General features: G+C 44.9%; 1 protein-coding gene across 1 annotated transcript; it reads right to left on the bottom strand.

The window, feature by feature from the left end:
- Nucleotides 1-3,255: 3,255 nt before the first annotated feature.
- LOC131272876 (thyroid transcription factor 1) lies at nt 3,256-24,490 on the bottom strand. The gene is made up of 6 exons (XM_058274749.1): nt 24,313-24,490; nt 18,748-18,902; nt 15,381-15,476; nt 4,452-4,538; nt 3,876-3,969; nt 3,256-3,602 (listed from the first exon to the last, which is right to left on the bottom strand). Exons 1-6 carry the CDS (start codon nt 24,473-24,475, stop codon nt 3,256-3,258), a joined length of 942 nt encoding a protein of 313 aa, XP_058130732.1. The 5' UTR covers nt 24,476-24,490.
- Between the last annotated feature and the right edge of the window lie 401 nt (nt 24,491-24,891).

Here is a 24,891-nt window from a genome sequence, read left to right as displayed (position 1 = left end):
TTTATATTCATAACCCCCCGCTATCATATTCATGACATCTTTCAAGACGAGTTTCTTCCAGCAAACGACCTGGGCACGAAATGTTCTACCTCCTTCGCGGCCATTGGCCCCGTCCCATTTTTCATACCCAAGCAATCAATCCGATAAGGATCAGCGCAAAAATCTTACTTACGTTCGCTTCCTGCCTATCGAAATCATTTCGGTCGTAGGTTCATTTTAGGCCATTTATAAAGGTTCCCCCTTTTGGCGGAAGACAAATTTCCCGAGCAAGCGGTAGGTTCTCTACGTTTAGGGGGCGGATGATAGCTCTGCTTTATTTCTATTCAAAATTCATCGCGACTTCTTCGTGTACGGAGGTCGTTCTTAACAACGTACATACGAAGAAAACGATAAGGAGTTCCGAGAATGGAGTTTGGCGAAAAAAAAGGAAAATGAAAAATGGCCTGGAAACCCTTTTCCCCTGTGTACTTTGTGTACCCCCTCGGAAACACAAAACGGCGCCTCCGCGAACATGAATACTAATGCGGCTGGTCGTATCCTTTTCGGTGGAGGCGAAACGATGAAAAAGTTTTCCAAGACGTAGGCAGGGAAGTTTCTTTGGCGCTTGCCCTTAAGCTTCGAACCGGTGGTGTTTACAAGTCGATAAGACGCCTTCATTTTGTGCAAGACAAAGCGTGTCTCGTTCCTCCGTCCGGATTGAGCTAAGGTTGTATCGCTCAGTTTTCACGAAAAGCGTTTTTCAGAAGGAGGTCATCGTCCAAAAATTTTTATAAGTCTTTTTTTATCGTGAAGTTATGGAAAAAATTGTCGGGACTAGCACATTAAAAAACTTACCAAAGATGTTATCATTCACTTACACTTACTACTTTATTAAGTTGAAACTTTTGAAAAATCTATGTTGAATCATTGAAACCATAATGTTATTTCCTAAAAAAACGTTGAAATATCTGTAGAAGAAAGTAGAAGAAACAAAAAAGCCACACTAATGGATTATTTTAAAGAAAAACATGCGCATTTTGAGATACATTTTGTTTTCGTTTATTTATTTTCGGTGATTTATATTTTCTTTTAAACTCTTATTTTTGTTTTCGTTTCCATTCTCATGCATGGTTTGCATACATTGTTTTGCCTTTTTTCGCGCATACCCTGGCCCGTATTTTGCTCCTTGCTTTCTTTGCTACATTTCTTGCTACACAATTTCCTTATCTTTTCCTGTCCTTCGTGTGTTGATGATTTGCACATTCCTCTTCATATCTCGTGAGACATTGTTTTGCTTCTTCTCGTGTCTGTTGAACCTTTATTCCCTTCTTGCCCATAGCACGGTAGTAGTTCTTGTTTGCTAGCCCTATTAGTCGCTTCTGAACAGACTTTGAGTTGATTCATTTCATTTTTCTTGATGAGTGATGACTTTTGTTTACGGTTAAGTGTGTTTCCCTTACGCTTTATCAAATGAAATCTCTCCTGGGGGTCGATTCGTTTTATGTTACCTGCATTTCTTGTCATCTGTTGTACAACTCAATTCATTATTCAATAATCAAAAAATTGGCGACGATTACGTCCAACGAGCGCGAAACAATTCGTAATTATTTCGAACTAAAAATGCTAGTGTGCGTTCTGTTTTCCTTTCACTTTTATGACTTTCTTAAGCAAATTGCTGCGACTTAATTTCATTTTGCACTTTTTCTCTCTTCATCCCGTCAATCCATTTCATAAAGTCCTGGTTTAAGCCGAGACCTGTTCATTGTATCTTTCTATCATTAATCAATTATTTTATGTACCATCGTTATTATATTTATTTTTTATTATACTTTTGCTTGTTTGTTTTCGTCGAGTCGTTTATGTCGTGCTATGACCAATACCTTTTTCCTATGTAATTATTCATATTTTTCATGCTACAATCACATTGAGAACAGAGTGAACCATTCACAAATTGCTTGTTGCTTCTGTTTTCCGTTGCATAATATTTTTCGTCCCAGTTTGACCATGCTGTTCCTTGCCTTATGCGGATGGGTCATGCAAGACTCCTGCAAGCCATTCTGATGTTGGTTTGTTTGTGTTTAGTTTCTAAATGCTAGCGTGCTTAAATCAATGCTCAATAAAACAGTTATATACAAACGTGAGTGGGTGTGTTCGTTAATTTTGTAGTTCACTTACTGGAATTAAGGTACATGTGGAACATTTTCTCTCCGTTTTGTTCATGTCACCGCAAGATTCACTTGAGAGAACTGCAAATAGAAATGTACGCTTCCAGCAGGGACGCAAACGAACGGAACACGCGGGTTATAATAATGTCCTTTTTGTCCAACATTGTTTCATCCCTCTCCGAAGGTAGTAAGAAACGTTTGTCTCTATCGTTGGTGCACATTTCTCTCCTTGAACCGATTACCTTAGCCAAATCTAATTCATTTGCATTGTATTTTGTTAATGCAACGCATGCCGCTTCGCATGTTCGATTAAGTTTTCTCTTGCTCTGATTTTAGCAAAACTAGCTTTTCTTCAATCCGACGCTGGAACATCTATTTCTTCTTTTGATATATTTGTAAAAACAATTTACACATAAGCGCACCCGACGTCGATCGGTGGCCACAATCGAACCGCACACTTTGACACGTTGTGTGAAGACAAACCAAACACGTTCCTACCGGTGCAGCATAGATCCTATCGGACTAATGTTGTACTGGTGATGCGCCAGCTCCAGCGTTTTAAATCCAGAACCTTTTGCCTTCCTCCTTCTACCAGCCAATGTCTAAACTAATAATCAATTGCTACAAGAAAACACTACTTTCGTATAAAGAGACAAAATAAAGCGCAACAAGCAAAAATAAGGGACGATTGTACTATCGGTACGAAAATAGTTATATACAAGCAGTTGGAGGAGTCGTGGTTTGTTGGAAGTGAATCTAAGTGAAGGAGTTGGAATGCCTGTTAAAGGAATTTAGAAACTGGTCACAATTTTGTGCTTTAACGATTTAACGAAGGTTAACTGAAGAGAAAACACCGCAGGTCTACGGTTTTCACTTTTGAACTTTTACTTTGGAAATTTACTCGCCATTCGTGGCTCAAAGTACCAATGAGGAGGTAACAAATTGTCCTTTTAAAACACTCGAAAGTTTTGTTCGAATATTTCCCCCAACACTTTCACGTTCTTGCACTAAAAAAACTCAAACTCAAACTCACTCCCGCACGAACCGAAACCGATTCCGGCGCTGGCTCACATCATCCCGTCGGGGCACAACGGAAGCGGTTCCACTAATATTACCAGGCTCGCGTCTGCAGCGGCAGGTAGCCGCCACACTGCTGCTGGTGGCTGTTGGCCATGAAGTTGTTCTGGTTCCGGTAGGCCATCGCCAGGCTGTTGGACATGAGGGCATTATTGCACGGTTGCTGCAGCATCTGGTGCTGGTGGGCGGCCCCGTTGTACGACGACAGCAGCGCCGCGGTGGCCGTATCCGGCGAGTGTGTGTTCGAGTCGTTCAGCAGCACTATGCTGCCGGAGCTGGCCGGCCCTCCGCTGCCGTTGCTAGCGCCACTGCCGTTGCTAGCGCCGCCACTGCTACCAGCACTTCCGGTGCCACTGGTCGGCGTGCCGGAACCGCCACCACCTCCTCCACCGGGCGCTGTGGCCCCGCTGCCCCCACCTACGGACGTCTGTTGCTGCTGATGTGTATGCTGTTGCTGCTGATGTTGTTGCTGCTGCTGATGAGACTGCGCCGGATGCTGTCCATGCTGGGACGGATGCTGTCCGTGCTGCTGCTGCTGCTGTTGCTGTTGCTGGTGTTGTTGATGCTGCTGCTGCTGTTGCTGCTGGACGGCGGCGGCCGCGGCAGCAGCGGCGGCGGCTGCGGCTGCGGCGGCGGCAGCACTGCCACTGCTACCGGTGTGCGTGTTGTTCGAGTTGGAGCCGCCGGAGCACGGCTTGCCATCTTTAACTAGTACTGGTACGGCCACACGTCGTGGTGAGCTGGCTGACTGGGATGAAAAACAAACCTCGCATTAGTCGACGTCGGACGCAGCGCAGGGCCGGACGCGACGACCGGGGACGAGCCGAGCATCGGGTGGGGCAGCATGCCGACCAGCATTCCGGTGCCGTTCACGTACTGCGCCGTCCCCGGCAGTAGGACGTCCGACTGCGAGTGTTCCTCGTACGCCTCCTGCGTTTGGTCGCGCACCAGATGATGCAGCTGTTGCTGCTGATGCTGTTGCTGATGCTGCTGATGCTGCTGCTGCTGCTGCTGCTGCTGCTGCTCGCGGTGCAGTAGCTGCAGGTCGCAGGACGGCGTTGGACTGGTCGAGTCCGTCACCACGGTGACATCAGCAGGAACAACTCCACCTCCATCAACACCACCACCGGCAGTACCAGCACCAGCACCAGCACCAGCAGCAACAACGGACGCAGTGTCTGACGCCACCCGGGTGGTACGCAGGTTGTGAGGCTGGCCGCGATTACTAACCTGATTGTGCTGGTTCTGCTCTGCCATCGCTTTCTCCTTCGCCTGCCGTTTGCACTTGTACCGGTGGTTCTGGAACCAGATCTTAACCTGTTGGCGATAAACAAAACGAACGCCATTAGCAACATTATCGCATCATTCATCACTTAAACACACTTTAACCAACCAACGTATTATGAAGTGGAATATCTCTTTTTAAGGTAGAAGCTAAATCCCTGCTGGATTGGCTAAAGAGCTGTTCTATTGCAGATTGGCACCACGCACCAGGTGACAGCTTAGTTTAAGGCTCACCTCAAGCCTACGAACACGGAATACGTTACCTATTGTGCACCCAAGAGCCTTGAAGAGCTTTTGATTTCATGCCATCCTGCAATGTGACTTGGTACGAAGCACATGCTAGTAAAGTCTGAATTCTTCAACACAAAGAACTTCAAGCTTCCATCATTCACTGCTCCTTTCTCTTAATCACGAGCGTGTGGTTTGCAAGAAGCCTAGTTCCGGTGCACGATTTCTTCAGAACCCCGTTGGCAGAGAATTTTATGTTTGCACATTAACGTTAGACAGGAAACGGACTCCATGTCCATGAGTAATCTGATTTCATCAAACGTACGGAAACCTCCGACGGTTGCCGATGGAAGCTGAATCCGGCGTGCGGTGGGTCCCACTTTAAAGCGCAACTCTAAAAACGCGAAGACGAATTACTTCGCCCGGAAGGAAGTCGTCGGTTTCGCAAACCCACGATGCGCTGCTTCAAAGGCGTGCTCTTTATTTGCGTAGCTACATCTCGTTCGCAACGGAGACCCGTCGGCGGAAGCATCTCGATTTGTACCGGTTTATTTTTTCACATTTTCTGCTACGTCGCAGCAAAGTCTGCCTACGTCCGCTACGGTTCTGCAACGTCCTGGTAGTCGCCCACGACGTTTCTTTAATTCTCCCGCCGAGATTTCTTGGCAACTTATGCGAGGGCAACGTTTCGGTTGTGTATCGGGCCCCAGACGTAGGCTTTTGCTGGTCCCCCGTGCGGAATTGCACATAAGTGTGCTCGGTGCCCTCGAGGGCCCTTGTGTTAAAGACCCCGAAATAAGTGATGCAGTTTCACAGAACCTTGCATCACCGATGGGCGCAAATTAGTATTGCGCTAAAGCCGTAAGAATCGAGGTATGGCACATGTAAAAAATTAAGTTTTCATTATACTTTCTTATCACTGAACTGCATTGCCCTGAAGAATGTTAGTATATCCAAAACTGTGAATATTAGTAATTCATTTTCTCACTTTTCCATAAATTCTTCTCTCATAGAATCGCTGAAAAATGGCAATGTCTGCGTACTTTATCTTCAAAGTATAATTAATTTGTAAATAACTACGCTGAATAGAAAAAAGAACATCATAACTCAAGGAGTTACCTAGTAATAAAAGAAAAGTACAACAAAGCGTACACAGTGTGCAGGCGCACTATTCTTCGAAACAGATTCCAACTAATGAAGTGGGTATGACGCAAGCTCAGTAATTGCATTTTACGCACGCCCAACAAGCTCCATGTTTTGGTTTACGTAGCAGCAACAAAGAATTTATTCTCTTGCAGCCGATGCCCACCCTACCGCCAGCTCAACTTTAATCCCTCGCTAAGCGAGACTAGTTGCAATAGCGTCGGAGTTGGGGATCACCTGTCACTGTACTTGAGGTGTCCATACCCGTGAAAGCGATAGGACGGTAAACATTAATTTCATATTCTCTTTGGCTTTTGAGAGGTGCCGTCGAGGAAAAGAAGTGGCCTGAATGGGCTCGGAAACTATGTTTCTGGTTAAGAAAAGAACGCTGCGGTATGCACTTTACGTCGCCTCGGAAGCCATTGATAAGTAGCAGACTGTGGAGTGAATGAAGAGAAGTGTTGGAGAATTTTCTCGCGTGACAGTACCCAACGAACCTAGTTTTTGGTACAGGAAATTGGCGGACGAGCTAGCAAGAAGGCAAATTCAGCGCAAGGTGAAGATGAATATATGCGCCCGTAATCTAAGCTCGACGCCAACCGGGAGGAGGTTCTCATTGAGATTAGACCCATTTGAGGCAGGATCGAGAGCCAGTAGACGCGAAGGTGGCTGAAACATATCGTACCTAAAGTAACCACTAGTGTGTTATTACGCCATACTCGAGTGGCACCGAGCGGGTTCGGAAGGCGAGACGTATTGCATCGGCACAGTGCATTGATGCACTGAATAGCCTCGGCTGAATAGCACCCGCCGTTGGCGCCGGTTCAGCGTGCGGTTTGGCGCGTTTTTTTTTTACAGCGCGGGCTACTTTCTTACTTTTTAATTACGAGAAAATCAGCCATGACCGAGCGGCGAAAGAGAAGTGCCTTCGACGCTCGAAAAAGGGGGAGCTCCAGCTCTTGGCTTTTCCCGCTCTGCCCATGCAGCACATCGTAGAAAAATGGCTCCAACAACATGTGCTGACGATGCTTTATGCAAACACACTCACTTCAATTCAATCCATTTCGAAACTTCTCCAGCTGGTGAACAGGGAAGGTCTTGTCGCGGGAACCGTGAGGAAGCTTTCAACGAGGATGAGTGTAATATTATCTCATCAGCAGCTTTCTCGGGGTGCAATTAGTAGCGTAATCAAGCAGCAGAAGCTGGTCCTGCAGTCTTCCCGCAGGCCAGGCCGGCTTTTCGGGAGGCTCCATCGTGAACGCTCTGCTCCGGTTACAGCAGCTTCACGGACGTGTGTTTTATTTTTCCCATGCTCTACAATCCACCAGCTGAATGGGGTCTCCCGAGGGTCCCATGCGAGAGATACTCGAGTGAGGTAAACACTATACGAGAAACCACCTCTGACAATAAAGCACCAGCTTTTCATACAGCGCTCGGGCTATTGGTTTCCGCAAGAAGTACGGGATCTAGGATAATTTTTGTGGTGTCTTTGTCAAGGATTAAGTGAAAGATAGATGTTTCATTGTGACATTTATCTTCCTTTTTGTCTTCCGGAGGGAAGGTTTTTCGTATAATTCGCTTATTTAATTACACGACTCCGTTTCACAATTGTTAATATCTCAATTATTTTCCGCTCAGAAATTCGTGTGTGTTGGTTTTATATTTCAATTTTACACAGAACGACCAGGTGCATGAATGACTTTATTTCATTAATTTTACTCCATTCATGCGCTGATTAAGGAGGTGAGATTCTTTTTTCAATTACAAACCATCACTCACCAGGGTGTATATTATGTGCATGAGGTTGTGGAAGGGCAGGTTACATTTGTTCAACGTTGGTGATGTAATAATTTAATTAAGAATTCGTATCTCAACCGACAGTCGTAATTATTATGCTCGTTGCATTTTCAATAAAACGAATTGGGAAGCAAGTTTTCATGAATACAAATTGCAAATTGAATGCAATATTTAATTAGGTTGTTTCGATGCGGACACCAAAACAACTGGAGCGGGTTTTGTGTGTAAGTTTGTGCTGTGTGATTTCAAACAAAACACTATCAAATGCACTTTTCTGTTAAAGAAGTAATTACAAAACACCTGTTTGTTAATCTTTTATCTTAATGGATTAATCAATCCCTCACAGCATGTTTCATAGGCGGGTTTGCTGTAGTTTGTTGTGTGAAAAACGTGTTTTACCGACAGGTACAAGGTTTTGGATCGCCTAATTTGTGCTAAATTATCTTAAAATCTCCTCCTGCGGTGTATCTGTTCGGCAAACGAATCTTCAGCTTATTCGGGATATTCATCTCTTTTGTCTGCTTTCATCGAAGCTTGCAACCAATGTGCAAAATAAGTAGATCTCTGATGGTGATGATGATGATGATGATGATGATGATGACGTTCATAATCGCTGAGCACTTGTTAATTGGGCAGTAAGCTGCGTGGGAAGCGAAGCGTCTAACCTCAGTCCCGGTTTACCAGTTTCCACGGGCCATCGCAAACCCCGATGTTAGATCCTCTGGCAGAACCCAGCAACTCCCGAGGATCCTTCGCAGTCCTGGGTTCCGGGTGGCCCTATCCCAGCACTGCATGGTCTGTTTATTTTGACTGTTTCCTCTTTTTGCCGATCTTGTTCCTCCTCCGAAGGGCGCACGTTTTCCCTCAAACGCCTTCCTCCCGCAAGGGATTAAAAAGGTAGTCATATTTACGAAGCATCCCTCACGGGGTATGCTATTTTTTTTAGTTTGCATCCTCCACCTTCGCCAGTACCAGCTTCTCAGTTTTTCGCGTGTGCTCCTTGCTGCAAAGCATCTCACACACACACATACCCGAAGCGGATGGACGGGATTAGGTAAATTGTTGAAAAACAGCAAAGTTCATACGTTAATCATTCGCATCCGGATTTCACTTCCCCCGAATGTAGGGAATTTCCCGACGGGTTGGATGTTTTTAAAAAATTCACTTAATCTTTCCTCCCCGATTCCGTTGGCCACACAGTGAGGATATCCGGTGCATTCGCTTACTGCGAACGGGGTACCATTTGGATCGTAGTTAAGACGAAACACAAATAGGCCGGAACCATCTGGAAAAGCTTCACTCAGGGTAGGTGGTGCCTACGAGTGATAAGAATGGGGAATTCCCTAGATACGATACACCTTAAAGTGCAGTAAAACATTTTCGAAATACCTACCGTTGGCAGGAAATCAAACCGACCACTAAGTCATACACTAATCAATTGTAAAAACATCACAAAAGGACACGAAAGTCCTTGGAAAACCTAAAAATTTGAATATTGGCACAAGGACTATTTATGTTTCACGAATTTTTCGCGATTAAAAACATACAAGATATCGATAAATTTTTTAAGAATCGGACTTAATTGAGACTACCTCCTCTAAAGATGAAATCACCATAAATGTAAACCATAAACCTTTTTTTTAACATTACTCCATTCGAATTGAACATTTTGTCGAACGTCGAAGCTTCAAGTGCTTTTGCAGGATTCTCTTCACAACTGTTTTGCGCTCACCTTCGGAGCTTATTGCATTGTGTTTAACGTTACCTTTTCGTGCCATCGACCCACAAGCACATAAACCTCGCTGGTGGCTATGGAGGTAAAAATATTGCACAACCAGGATAAAAAGAATGGAAAGAAAATCTGTTCAGAAAATCCACATCACGGTCGTGATTACCAGATGTTTGAGTGAAATCCCGATTGCGCGTCAACTGTACAACCACGGCACTGAACCTTGGCTTGGCTTGGCTAAAAAGAAAGAGAGAGGATAGGATACGCGGCTTTTGCGTGCAAGCGTCGTCAGCGTTGCGAAAACCTCCCGGAACCGGGTTCGATCGTTGGATCGCTCGAAAAAAAAAAAATGTTTAATAACCGCAAGCAGAAGCAGAAACGGAAAGCGTGCCCCGGATCGAAAGGTAGCCGGGTGTTAAAACAGGGGAGAAGGTAGCCGGAGGGGGAAAACATAAAATTGAGGAGCGAAACCACTTGAACTGCTTGCGAAACCACTCCATCGCTACGGTTTCGGTATTCGATTTTTGTCCTGCTGATCCTGCTGATAGTGGCTGCCGTGTTCCTTCACCGGTGACAAACTGGTGACGGTTTGCAGCTTCCACAGCATCTGGCTCCGATCGATAAATGCACGCAAATTATGTCCCGCAATTGCAAGCAAGGCCATCGCCAGCAGAGATTCTTTCTATATTTTAGCGCTATCAAGTCGTACTTTTATTATTTTCTTATGCTCCGCTAGTTAATGTTTTCAGGTATTCGAATTTATAGATATTTAGTTATCATTTAACGATTGAAAATTCCTGTTGTGCACACAAAGATAAGTATTTGAAATTGTCCCAAACTCCACGATAAATCAAAGTAAAGTATAATTCTGTTTTGTATCCAGCTGTTGAACAGATTTAACCAAATCATGAAACGTAATTTGTCTTTAAACTGAGCGATGATACGCGATCGAAAGTCATCAATACCATTATTCGATTGTTGTCAGAGAAAACCTGCGTTCAGTGTTATGATTTCTTTCACCAATTTTCTTGCTTTGTAACAAACAGTGAAAAGAAGCTTTTTTGTTCTTGACTCTGTCAACAAGCACTTGCAAAATTCGTTTCGTCATTGCGCACGAACGACCTGTAAAATGTGTTTTTCCATCTTGTTTCCCTGTCCTCCGTGGACCGCTCCCGCTGCGTGCGGAAGCTCTTGCCATAATTTTATTTTTCTTACATCCAACGTCATCCAAGCGGCCATTTTGACCCAACAGTCGGCGAGCGAACGTGCTCGTAATGTTTATTGTGACAGGAGTAGGTAAATCCTGCCTCCTTGGGGGCCTCCAGCCGTTCGTAATGTTTATGTTTATGTTCGCTAATCCAAGTTTGAGGTTCGTCCCGCTACGCAGTTCCTGCACGGTTGCTCGGTATTTCCCCAGTTTCTCAAGATTTGACTTTTTTTTTTGTTTCTCCATGAGTTTCCGGCTTTGATGACTGACTTTCGAACCTTGTCTTCGTACCTTCCCGGGGGAAATCCCATTCCAGAAATCCCGTTGGCAAAAGCGTTGTTTCAGTGTCGTTGTTTTACTCTCTCCTACTTTGTTTTCCTCATACTTTCTACGCTATGTGTGCAGGAGGTTGTCCTGGCACATGCAAATTTTATGGAAAATGTTAAGCTATTTGTTTTTCTGATTTAGTATTTAAATGATTTGATCGTTTTCCAAACGGATTTAAACGAAGTTTTGATGAACTTACAGTTATTACCACAAAAAAAAACACGTTTATTTTAGCTTTCCTTTTGCTACTACATTATATTGAGCACAATTCTCGTCAAATGTAGCAACAGTAGCTGTTCGATTTTTTGTCATCCTCTATATGTTGTTTGGTTGAGAAAAAAACAATCCATCTAGTATAACACCCCAACCATTAAAATGCCTGGTAGTACACTCAAGTGGAGCTCTTTATTCTAATGCAGTTTAGGATTAACTCCATCGTGTGCCGTCGTCGTCTCTTCTTTCAACACCCTGTCTTTCTATCTCATCGCTCCTCGAAAGGCTTCAGCAGCACTTGATCGCCACCATCGCCACTTTGGAGCTCAGGCGGTGAAAACTAGTCATTTCGAAGGCTCATTCGCGGGTTGAAAGAGAATGGCACCAGTGGAAAGCTGTGCCATATGCCGCGTGGAAAAGTAAACTTTTTCCCTGGTCAGGAAATTGCAAATGCCCAAAGGTTACGTGAAACGAGCAGTCGGAAAACCCATTAACTTTCCCGTACGTAAATCCGACGCGTTTCGCAAAAGACATATTGCAAACGATGGAAGTGAAACTTAGTTGTTGAAAAACCAAGCTGAAACACTCATGCATAACGTGGATACGTGAAAAACGATGCGTTTTTTTTAAAGTGTCGAGTGACCGATGTGATACCATGCCAGTAGAAAACACACGCAGATGAACGGCGTGAGTTGAACGGTGGATAATAAATAGCACTCAGCAAGAGAAGGTCTGGAAAAAGTGGTCCCAGAGCTGCCGGAAGTAATGGTGATCGGACGAAGCAGAAAGGAAAAAAAATATCGGCCCAATGTGTCTGATCAAATGTTTGCAAAATTTATCACGCCGCAGCGAGGCAACGGAGAAGCGTAGCAACGTGAAAAACGATATAATTTATCCCGAGCTGAATGTGGGCGTTGCCTGCGTTTGTTGGCGAGTTTTCCGCAAATGCGATTATTTTTCACAGCCAACTGGAAGTCTCCAATCCATGTGAAGCCGGCCGTTTTCCTGCGCTAGAAAACCCCACCCGGGTGAAGTCGGATCCACGAAGTGGCCATTTTTTCCTGCCTGGTTCCGAGTGCCGTGTTGCCGCCCGAAATCCGAACCGGATACCAGAGCCGCCCACGAGTGCGTCAAAGTTCCCGAGTTCCGGTTGCACACAAACGGACACCGTCGGCTCATGGCGGACTTTTGTTATTTTCGCACTTCGCTTGACAAACGTCCGTCAGTTTGGTACGCGAACAGAACCGTCCCGTTTCGCCCCGTTGTCGTCCCCGGGGGAAACCTTTCGTCCACCGAACGGTTAGCAAGTTTTCTTGATCTTTTTTTCCCCCGGCTGTCGAAATGTCCCATCATGATCATCCCCAAATTCGCGGAACAGGATCGCATCTGACACGGGGGTGGTTGGGGCGATGGCTCCACGTTGGTTGCCATCGCTCCCCCGGAGACGGGCTGCTTCGATTTCAATTGGCCGTCTCGTTTGTCAAATTGAATTTCTAAAACGAAGTGTCACTTGAAGCGTTAATCAAAAGTGACATCGTCAGCGAGGAGCAGAGTGGCGATTCAATAGAAATGGGACCCGAAGCGAGTGCGAATGTTGATTTGGGCTGGTGTTAGTGTGCGTGTGTGTGTTCTGGAGGACCTCGTCACACATACAGCCATGTGTAGTGCAAAAAATAAACCACCTTAAAATGTGCATCATGCACAAACTGGGAGCAATTCTGGAGCAATAAAAGTAAGCGATGAGTTTTGTGCAACTGCTTCAAAAAAACGATAAGGCAGTGTGTTGATTATTTTTTCGATCGATATTGAAATTGAATGTCGTTAATCACGAACCATTTCATTGGAAGCTCCATTGTACTTTGTTTCATTTACAAATCTCGGCAAATGGGTGCAAAAAGAATGGGTTTTGCGATAAATCCGCACCAGGCCATCGCAATTTCAATTGCCTGCAAAAGCTGCTTAAGGGTTGCTACTGGAAAAAACGCTATCTCATCAGGTGCTATAAGCCTTTCCACTTCACCATTGTCCGCTGCCCGTTTATGTTTCGAGGTTTTGGCCGACAGTAATATACTTTCTTTTTGTTATTTTTAAAAATGAACTGAAATCGCCTTACTTTTTCGATCCGCGTTTCACCCACCACCAGATTGATAATTTTGTTTGTATAGGATATCGTCGTAGACTGGTGTTTCATTCCGGGATCCTGGATTATTTTTTATTTTCTTTTGCACAGCGAGAGTTCTTTGAATCGATTCTATCGAGCACATTTCGTGCTACCTACCAACACTTAAAATAAACAATATAAAAATCCCTACTTATGTGTTTTTCTTTTCAACGTAACGAGTAACAAATATCCTCTTGAGCTCCTTAAAGGTGTATCAAATGAAAGAGAAGGGCGTAAAAAATACTTTGCAAAAAAATTGCGTCGAAACTAGGGTGACTTTTCTTACGCATGTTGCCGGAATGAACACCGACGCAAGCCAACGTTCAGTTTCGCATCCCGCCGGTAATCTGATTACCAGGCTTTTCCCGAGCCTTCAACCAACCGTTTGGGCCATTATCTGCGATGAAAACTGTTTTCTTTTGCTGCACCCTCGAATTAAGATTGTGAAATCTCCCGGTGCGATCTCGGGAGCGCATGCCAGTTGTTGAATAACCGCCGGATTAGTCCGGTTCCAGTAGTGGTTTACACTTTACGCTGGTTGCCATCAACGGATTTTCGCGCCCGATAGCATCGCCAAAGGATTGGTCTACCATTACACATATATGTATGTATATGTGTATGTAAGACTTTCTTTGTTTGATTTTGTTTATGGTAAGGATACTTAGAAACCATAGAACGTTACATGGTGCAGTGGGAATCTGATATGAATTAAAAATATTATAAGATTGCAAAATATATGCCATATCATAACACACCTCATGTAATCCTTTCGCTAGCCAGTTGTTTACAATAACAATTTAAAAATTAAACTTGATTTTAGAAATTTAGCATGAATGAAATTAAAGATCGTATCGAAAGACGACGAAAAGATGGTATAAATCAGTAAAAAATTACCATTTAGTAATTTATTGGTTTCTTATAATCAACAATTACCAACGAATTGTTGTGACAATCGCACAATAGTTATTATCTAGATAAAATTAACCATAACGAATGGTTTAATTGATCCTTAAAAAGAGACGACAATAACTTTCCCTGCAATAAAGAAAACATTTCTTTCGCCTTTCACCGCCTGACCAATGATTCGGAACGACGTTTCGACGTCCTTTCGTCCCACCCTCTATCATCGCAAGAAAGCCGGGGCCAGATATTCGCCACTCGAAATTTCGCGGTCCATTTTATTTCACCAGCACGTGACGCGCGTGTGTGTGTGTTTGCGTGCTTTTATTGTGCGCACTCAATACCGGCGGTCCATCATGTGACACTTCCGGACCGGAGGCAAACAAATGCAAACGCCTAGCGGAAGCGATTAGAATCGATTAACCCCGGCGAGAGCCGACTGTCACCGACAGGTTTCGGGTGAGATTTGCCAGATCGCGGGATTCGGAGCGCGTGCGTTACCGGAAGGTAGGTCTTCCTTGCGTCAAAGGCCAAAAATCGTCCCACCAGATGGTAGCCTCGGTCCTCGAAGGAGCGACGAAAAGTAAAGCAGCCGGAACGGTGTCGTCGGTCGTCATAATCGCACGGTCTATTACTTCCCTTGTTTGGCCGGAGACGCGCGCGTCTCACCCCTCGAAGTGTCGCACGCACGCCCAGAAGAAATATTATTGCTTCGGCAGCAACCCTTCCCCCGCCGTTCTGCTCGTCATACCCGCGTGCGAACAGGGATAACTGTCAAACTCAACGGGTTTTCAACGTACGTTTTTCCGCGATCAGCTTTGGGCGGGTGTCGTGGAAAAACAAATGACACTCTTTCGGTCCTAAACGAATTTTCACAAACACAAATACACACGCGCAAGGACTGGCGTTGACACGCGCATCGAATCATACGTATGATTCTGAAAACATTGAAAACGCCAACGCAGTGCCATTACAAGCGTTAATTTATTTGTTTTTACCAAAAATATTATCGCGTCAAAATTTGAAAAGAAAAATATTCTTCCCTCGGTCTCACGGGGCTTTTTCGAAATGGTAACAACCTGATGAGAAAATCGGATGCTGAGTTTGATGTTATTAAAACTAAAAATGAAAACTGGTGGTCTTATGTGGCCGCATGTCCGTTGGTCTTACCTGGGTCGGTGTGAGATGTATTAAGCTTGCTAAGTGCTCGCGTTCCGGAGCTGATAAATATTTCTGTTGTTTGAATCTTCGTTCAAGCTCGTAAACCTTAAATGAAAAAGGAGAAAAATGATTATTAAAATACGTGTTAATTAAGTTTCTTTTATGTTTTCTTTTGAAAAAAGAAAGTGTTTTTGCGGTTGTTGAAAAACACATTTAATTTCATTTTAAAACTGTGATTCGTAACCTAGCTTCAATGGAGGAGAATGCAGCATAGCCAATAGTTTTGTATATTTTTTTTTCTTAACTTCCACTATACACATTCTAAATGATCCCCTTTTCGGGATGATTGCGTAGACGAAGCACGGAGGAGAGTTCAACCTACGCTTATCGTACGATTTATTGCAATTTAATGAAGATGGCTGACGCAGCGGGAACGCAATCCCTCACTTGACCTTCCGCAGCAATTACTTATGTATCAAGGATCCGTCCTTAAATTACATTTTCAAAATCCAAACACATTCAACGGTGGTCCGCCCCTTCATTCAAGGAACCAGCAAAACAAAAAAAAATGAAAAGCCTCATGGCGTGGTTGCGAACCGTCTGAGAGCGCGTTCGGTGTTTCATTCCGCCAAATCAAATATTTGCCCTTTCGCAAAGGCAGCGTTTGGAACGAACATGAAACATGCATAAAAGTATTGACAAACACGCGCATTGCTGCGTACCGTCCGGAGGTTCGGCAGGTCGGGGACAAAGTTATGATAATCCCTTGCTCACCTCACGTTTGCTTGGACACCCTTCCCGCTTCGCGCTCGGGCCACCGACAGACACTAATCGAGGATTATTTTCCCTTTAAATGGAGCTGTATTTAAGGAATGAAAACACAAACGAACGTCGAATGTCAAGCGGGAGCGAAGTAGAGCACCAAAGAAGGGGACGAAACCGGTACGCAACGAACGCCATTGTGGGGATGTAAAGCAATGGTGGCCCCATGCTACCGTTTCGGTGAGAAAGTAAATCAAATATTTGAACGTAGCCAAAGTGGAAGCACACGCAAGCAGAACGCATTTTTCCCGATGACCCGTCGGGAATGGCCTCAATTCTGTATCGTCAGCAAAATGTTCGAAAATAATCAACGATTGAGCGACTTTTCCATAGATTAACTTGAAGCGAAAGTGGAGGATGTTTTGTTGCTAATCCATCGTAAGACCCCCGGTTTGAAAAATCCCCCACAGCTAGCGGCACAATCCGGTTGCGTCAAGTGGCAAAATATTGACAAATCGATCGGCTACCGAAACCCGATCCCGCACGGCAGGCACGTAAAATGCAAAATCGGAGAAACGGCCGCGCAGTCTCCAAGCCGATGGATGCTTGTTCGTGATAGGATTGTTTAATTTTTCATCCCAAGATGACGCTGGGGACACCAGAGAAAGGGGGGACAGAGGGGTCGGGGATTATCGTGTGGATTTACTTTCGGTGGCGTACTTTCGGTTGACATCCACTTAAAATTAAAACTGAAGCAAATATTTAACCACGAGCCTCCGTCACGGTGCGCTTTGGTCTTTGGTGTTTTTTTTTTATCGGTAGCACATGCATAAACGTCCGAACGAGCATTTTTGTGGCTTTGTTTAGTGTGGATTGGCCGATGGCTTACTTAGATCGAACAACAAACTGAAACACCACCAGTCGTCGGAGCTCTTCGAGGTTGGAAATGTTGTCTCCCGGGGGTTTATTGACAGTTGTTGAAAGCTTGTACGACGGCACGTCTTTCTTGCGCTGAGTGGAGTGATCATGTTCGACCTTGAATGCTTAAAGTTAGCTGTTGATATTTATCAATTGCGTGTGTGAGTGTGTGTGTGTATGTTGTTTGACTATTTTTGACGTACCTCAGGTGTCAAACAGAGCCGGGATTGACGATTGTTTTTAATCATTTTAGTTTGAATTGTTTGTTCAATGAATCAACTGAGTGCAAATTTATTCACCTGAGGGAATATTTTATTCAAAATTCTGAAGACGGAATTTCTTATCAAAATAGCCTCAAGTTAGAAATGATATTTTGCAACGAACTGAAATTACAAAATGAATTATAATTTTTATCAGTGGTTTATCTTTCTCTCCACTTGCAACACTTTTCCATCAAAGTCAACGGGTGAATGAATGAAAGGCGTAGGGTCAAGCCTGAGGTTTTTCTCGGAAATCCATTCTTAATTTTCCTGCCAACCCTCATCCCTTACATTGTCAGCCCTGGTACGGTTCAATCCTGGACTTCCTGAACGAAACGAATTCAAGTAAAATATTTGACGCTGCGGTGTGTTTGTGCAAGCAACCCAGAAGAAAACCTCTGGATGAAAGCTAGCTCGGGGAAACAACTACTGGCGAATCCCGCTGCCCGGTTTCCCGGGGAATAGAACGCGGACCGTTGTGGCAAGGAATGCTGCTGCTACGCTTTATATAAACACTAAACCCCCGCCAGGCTCCGTGCGAGAAAGAGCAAGAAGGCGGGAAGAAAAAATATACACCAGGAATATCTATTTACAAAGCACTTGAAATGAAATGCCAAGTTTCATCAGCAAACTAATATAGGAAGAGTCGCACCGGTGTGTACAGCATCCACTGGCTGGTGGGCCGTCGTCTATGACAATAGGACGTTTTCAGACGGCCAGGATATAGAAGAAAGACGAGGTAGAAAGGGGGAGACAAAAAAGCGTCAGCTAGAAAGACAACAAACCGAGTCGCGTTTCAGGGCGAGTTAAAGCAATAGATTATCGGTGCTCGGCGATATCGTTCCGGTGGCGTTTTCGGTTCCATTCCGGTGGATTCGGTTTATTGACAAGCCGTTACCGGTAGCAGCCACCCAAACGGTAGCTGCCGAACGAGTGACACGTTAATGTTCGACTGTGTTTGACACATAAATACGTTTTGGTGGCCACGTACCAAATCCGGAAGCCTCAAGAAATTATAGATTAAAACTCGATGACTTCAAAAATGGAAATTTAAAATTAGATCGCAAGTCGTTGATTTTGAGAAAAATAATTGCGAATGCTTCGTGTTGGGAGTTACATCCAACATCGTCTTTTGACATCCGTATACTATGCAATGATCAACCGGCAGCTGGAGAAGATGCAAAATCATTGGATAGACGATCTCTCGCGATCCTACCAATGCATAACTTGACCCGTTACAGTCATTAGCAAAAGTCCACAAAGGGGAAGGCCGTCGGATTGTACTCAATCGAGCCGAATGACCTGGGCGGCTTTCGTCGGCAGGGAAGCCGGTTTCAGCTGGGTGGGTCCCTTGCAGCCACGCGGACCGTGAAGGTCGTCGCTTCGGTACTTTGGCACGCAAAACACACCGTCGTCACGTGGCAATCGGCACTTACCTGCGCTTGCGTGAAGAGGACGCGCCGCTTTCGTCGTTGCGCGAGCGGAAACTGCATCGGTTTGGTGTCGGACACACTGCACGCCGCCAGGCTGCCCATGTTGGACATCGCGTGCCCCATCGTACCGCCAGCCGAGCCCCCCATCAATCGGGATACTGAAAAATAATCAGACAAAAGGTTCGCTTCAATGTTGTGTAATGATTTATGCTGCTTTGGAATTTGGTTTTATTTTTAAAAAGATGTACATTTAAAGTGGTTCTTGATCTTATACTTGTCTACAGTCCTACCTCCAATGGTGTCAACTTGGGTTAACATTTCAAAAACCTATTTCCTCAATACAACATTTATTTTCGATCTGCTCAAGGGACAATTCTGTCTGATTGAACTTAAAATTAGTATTAAATCTAAGCTTACATAGGGGACTTCCAGAACTTCCCTATATCGTTTTGAATATTAAACCTTAAAGCTATCTAAATGCTATGGCGTAGAACAATTCTTGTCCCTCATCAATCGAATTTTCATTATTTTCCACCCACACATTCAAACGCACACAATTATGCCACCGGAGCAATCGGAAGAATCGACCAACTCACATTCCGACGCTCGCTCCCTACATTACATAACGCCTCACCCCAACGTTCCGACTGCAAATTTGCATTATTATATTTTCAAGTGCTCGGCAAACGTTGTTCCATCGACAAACTTGGAATGAAAGCTCGGTGAGGGTCGGTAAGAATTTGCGTTTGGGGCGAAAAAAAAGAGCGAAGAAATAAATGTGAGAAAACTCAGCATTACGTACTGCAGCGTGACATTTTCCTATCGCGCACAGATCGGGAGTGCAATTCGGTGGATAAACATTAAACGTGTTTAATGTTCGTCATTTGAATAAATATAGCACCTAAAATGGCAGGGTAAATAAGCCCATTCGTGTGTCTCATTCCGGAAGTTCAACCCCATCGGAAAGAGAAAGAGGCGAACAAAACTCGGCAACCACATTACCACACTCTCCAATTACCAAACCTTAACTATCCATTCCAACATCCGGATTCCTCAAAGTATTGTGTGTCTGCGGAAAAGTCAATTCGTGCATACGAATCCTTTGGAATATCCTTTTTCTCAACGGTTTGCCTTGAGGTTACGGAAAACCTCTTTGGCATTCTCAAATACACTCGCTTAAGAAGCTCGGACTCAATTTCTGGTGTAGGAACACTTTCGAGCGAAAGTGTGAAAGAAAGTATACCCTAACCTCAAACATCCAACCGTACGTGGCTTCCGGAGGTCGGGAAAGTGGGGAACTTTCTCCAGTGTACGCATATCCTTTCGGCTACTTAACAAACGGACACATACACACACACGTCCAGGCTTAATCATCGCAAACAACAATGAAGGGAATGAAGTGACGAAGGAAAACTCTCCCTCCACCACAAAAGGGTCCTTGGGCCGCACATTCCCTACCCCGGCGTCTCGAAGGCTCAAGTTACCGAAGCGTTTGCCGAAACGGTCGCCCTCCCTCTCTCTCGTCTCTCTCCCGGGTCGAGCTCCGAATGTCCGCCTGTCGGTGGAAATTAGCTAAAAATTTGACTTCCTAATGGTTCGTGGTAGGCGCCCGCGTTTGATCCTCAGATTCTTATGCTCCTTCCCTTAGATACGAGAACGGAATACGAACGTAATCGGATACGGGATGGGATACGTTCGAACAAGCCCTAGGGCAAGTGCTTTTACTCGCCGTAAATTGGGTGGATTGTTTTCCATCCAAAAGGAATGGGAAGGGAAAATAAAGATCCGCTTCTTTTATATTTCACTACTGGAAGCCAACGTCCGTTCACGGAATTCCGTGTCAACACATCAACACGTTTGGAATGTAATAAAAATCTCCAATTTCATCGGGTTCGAGCTCGTTGTTCAAACGTGTTAAATGGTTGATATCAATGGCATCATCCACCGCGCCATTGGAGATGAATTTCATCAAGTATGGGGAGCTCATTTTTTCTTCAGTTTTATAGAAGTTTTGGGACATAGGTTTCTTTTACAACTCAATTTCTAATACGATTGATTGCCATTGATTTATCACGTTTTTCTCGGCACAAAATAGAGAAACAAATCACCTTCATTCGTTCTAAACTAAGAACTAAAAAAATGGATTTTTCCCAATAACATGTCCAGCGCTTTCTTTCCAATTTACGGCTCAAATCCTTTCGTCGCGTGACCGGGAGATTTGCTGCTGATTGTCCGAAACGTGCCAATAGCCAACCCTGGCCAAACCGGATCATACCGTCTTACAGTCGTTCCGAGTGAACAAGCGAAAAACCTTGACGACAATCCTCTTATGTTGCGCCACCTCATCCCGGTGGCGCGTTCGTTGCAAAACCCATTTCTGGTGGCGATTGCATGTCAATATTTGTCCTTCGCTCTCGTGTCCTTGGCATCATACGGTCGGTTAGCTGGAACCCGCTCCGGACCGGACACTATCGTCGCCGGTAAATCCGGCATCTAGGTGTAATCCTATTTCGTGCCGGTAACGATGGGAATCCGTCCACGTTTTCTGTCGTTCGAAAGCGAGATGCCCCGAAGGATACGTGTTAATATTCCATATTTCTATCGACGGTCGGTAAGCCGCGGGAAGGAATTGAATTGATTCCGATTTGTCGTCCCTTTCCTTTGGTGGAACAATGTTTTCCATCCGCGGATTCGTGCGGAAATGTCTCTCCAAGAAAAGTGATAGGATAAAAATCGGAGGATTTTTTGTCATACATTCATAAACCTATCGTTGCATGTAATTGTTCAATCCCCTCTTTATATCCTTTTTCTGGTAGTCACGATTCGTCCTTCGAACGTTCTGTCGTCGCCTCATCCATATTTTTCTCTTCGCTGTCATGCGTCATTATTATTCAACCAATTTGCACCCGTACACGGATACGGGTAGTTTGTAGTAAGCTCTACTCGGATCCCTATCCTTTTTTTTTTGTCATCCCACCCTGCTTAACTGTCCCACAATTATGCCCTCATCCTAGAGCACAATCACTCAACTGCATCCTTAATCGACGGAAGGAAGCGGAGGAACGAAGAAGCAAAAAAACCACACGGTCAGCACCCGAAAACATCCGGAGCCACTTGAAACCGGTTGCACTTAATCGAAAATTTATTGTTTCCATTTTTCCTACCAACCTTTCCGAACCGCCCCTCGTTCCGTGCCAAAACAGGAGCGTTTCTCCATTGGGGGAGGACTTGACGGAATCGGCACAACTACGCCTTCCAATCGTGATGATTTCCCTCCCGTCCGTGCACGCATAATTTAATTCCTGCTGGTAATAAACTGCCACTATGTTTTTCCTGGAGGGCAGGGAAAATCAGTGGTTAGATTGGGGTGTCGTCGGTCGGGCCGCAGCAAAACAACCAAACAGCGCCTCCTTTCGCTTCCTGATTTCTTTTTCCCGTTGGGTTTTTTTTTTTCGTGTGTCTTCCTAAACGCCCCTCTGTGTGTGTGTGTTGTGTGCTGTTCGGCCTCCTTTGGTAGGTTGTAACAACTAGGAAAACACACCGACACCGCCAGGAATAGCCTCCGGCGGTTTCGGGAAATTGATCACTTCCGTCTGGTGGCCTGCTCACCCTCGCCAGGATCTTGTCGACACGAGGGTTGGCCGCTTTTGTTCGGCGTGAAACAACGCGTGAAATAAGGCACCCGCAATGTTCCCTCCCGGCCGTTACCTTCCTGGAGGAAATAGATCCTTTGCCCGGGGGCCAATGCTATGGATGGATGGAAAAGTTTGTACAATTCTTCATATATGTTAGAAACTTTGCCATATCATAACGATACTCGACATTTAAATGATGTGTATGTTATTTTTAATCTGGATATCAAAGAAAGTTCCTTCCGGTGTTCATGTCACATATATTTTAATAATTCATTTTCCTCTAGAAACTTATCAATCTGACACAACTAATGTTATCGCCCTCCCCCAGGCCCTGTGTCCGGAAGCATGATCTTAGACGAGAATAATACCCTTCCATTGTGAGCAGGTTAGTGTTGGGCCGCATCGATGGAACCAATAATTATTATTCCAAGCCGAAAATTCAATTTTCGCATCCCCTCTACCATGCTTTTCTTCTTCTTTCAACAGCCGATGGACTCATGTTGGAGAAAAAGAGATCAATCACCTCAATGCACTGATCGGTGTATAATTGTGCGGTAAATTGGTTGTCAAAATATTGCCTCAACCAGTCGGAGGCATCTGGCCAGAGCCCATGGGGCGAAGTATTTCCTTCGGACAGGAAAGCAACGGCACTTCAGTTGCAGGCTTTTGGGAAATGGTTTTGGTCGGTCCGGTCGGTTAACGATGGGGTGGGTTTCGTTGTGGCTTTGATTAGCTCGCTTTATCGGCGCACTGGAGGTTGGGAGTTAGGCGGTAATTTGATAATCGCTAGAGAGTCTTTCTTTTATTCTTGTGTGTATTGAGTTTCCTTTCGACGCTTCTTTGGGAATTTGACGAATCGCCCTTTTTTTTGGGTAGGTGCTAATAAATTTATTACAACATTAAATCCATTATGTCTTGAAGTAAGAGAACTAGCTTATTGGGAAACAGGATAACAACCGTTTAAAATCTTGAATAACTTATCGTTCGTTGGGGTTGTGCGTTAAAGTACCCAATAACACAGCTAACAAACCTAAGAAAACAGTCAAGACCTCGATTCAGAGTGTGTCGAATCCCACATTCAAACAAGCTCAACAAAACACAAAACAATTGCATTCACTTTATTTGCGCCATTTTCCCAAAGCCTTACGCAGAAACGACGACGTTCCTTTCGTTTGTTAGTGTTGACCCTTTCAAAATGAAATCGAGTCCCATAACGAGAAGCTTCCCCGTTACCCGGTTGCAACTGCGATCCCGCAAATCTTTACGCCCGCAAACAAACTGCCAACCGCACACAAATACGCACCCAAACAGAGGGAGCTCGGTTATATATTTGCTAACGACTTTGGAGCACAAATGCACCGAATGCAGCACGCGGGTTCGGTTCAGCAACAAACGGCTCACGGGAACGGCACACATCGTCAAACATTGGCCATTTTCAACTCATTTGACACAAAGCTGCGCGCACACAGGCAGTGCAGTGATCTGCGTCAAAGTGTTTGCCCTCTTGGGACCGTCCCCGGGAGGTTTCGGCCGCAATTGCAACGGGAGTTATGCACCGAATGCACCGATCTGTTTGCCGTTTGCGAAACCGCACAAACTCCGGCAAAGACACTGCAGCACTTACCCTCGCGTGTGGTACCGTTTTGTCAACACACAATATTGGATGACCATTTACGGTCGGGAGTTCTGTTTATGCTTATGGCAAAATGTTATGCCAAATGGGTGTAAAGGGGAGAGAAAGAGGTGGATAAAAACGGTTCAAATGCACATAGTTTTTTCTGATACAAAGGTGGTGGCACAATGATCGTGATCGTGGATAAGTTTCGCTTGAGTTCAGGAATCGATCTGACACTGTTTCTGCGATTCTTCTCAATTTTTCCAATTAGTTTATGATAAATCCAAAATCCACGGCAAAATAAGAGAGTGCACTTACTCGCGAAGCGGGGATCGCTGGCGGTGGAACCGTACCAGCCGGCAGCGGCCGAGTTGCGCATGTCGGTGTAGTGGCCGGCCAGGGACAGGTTGTCCGTCGGCGCACAGTAACCCTGCACGCCGGGGCTGTGGTAGAGCGGCCCCATTGCGTACGGGTTCGCCATGCTGCTGCTGCCGGTCGTCGTGCTTCCGGTGGTCGTGTTCGGCCCGAGGGCGCTCGGCGAGTTGACGCTGCTTCCGCCGCTGCAAAGAAAAACATCGTCAATGAAGGGACGCCAGTGACATGCAGTGGTTGCTAGATTTTGCTGATCAACTTCAACATTAGTTACTTCTCACCATACTCCCCTCGAGAGATTGATCTTCCACATTTTGTTTGATTCAGTTTGATTGAAATGAAAACTTTCTTTAACCATTTTCTAATTCAGAAACAGGAACTAAACAAGCCAGCCTTTTCAAAATTAATGGAATTGAACAAAATCTGGTTTTCGTTTTGAGCGGATCTCATACGTTTACTATAATAGAGAAATTTCGTAGTCCATAGTTTCCAGAAAATAGATATCATGTGGGAAAATACGCTGGC

The sequence above is a fragment of the Anopheles coustani genome, chromosome 3 (assembly GCF_943734705.1).
Source record: "Anopheles coustani chromosome 3, idAnoCousDA_361_x.2, whole genome shotgun sequence".
NCBI lineage: Eukaryota > Metazoa > Arthropoda > Insecta > Diptera > Culicidae > Anopheles > Anopheles coustani.
The sequence above is the reverse complement of the archived record's forward strand: the minus strand, read 5'-3'. Positions and strand labels throughout refer to the sequence as shown.

Bases quoted from the DNA above. Each gene is read 5' to 3' on its own strand.
- LOC131272876 (XM_058274749.1), bottom strand. From the start codon at position 24,475: ATGGCGAACCCGTACGCAATGGGGCCGCTCTACCACAGCCCCGGCGTG. The intron at 18,903-24,312 runs GTAAGTGCACTC...ATTATTTTTCAG, and splicing joins CAGCGATCCCCGCTTCGCGA to TATCCCGATTGATGGGGGGC. The intron at 3,970-4,451 runs GTTAGTAATCGC...TTTTCATCCCAG, and splicing joins AGCAGAACCAGCACAATCAG to TCAGCCAGCTCACCACGACG.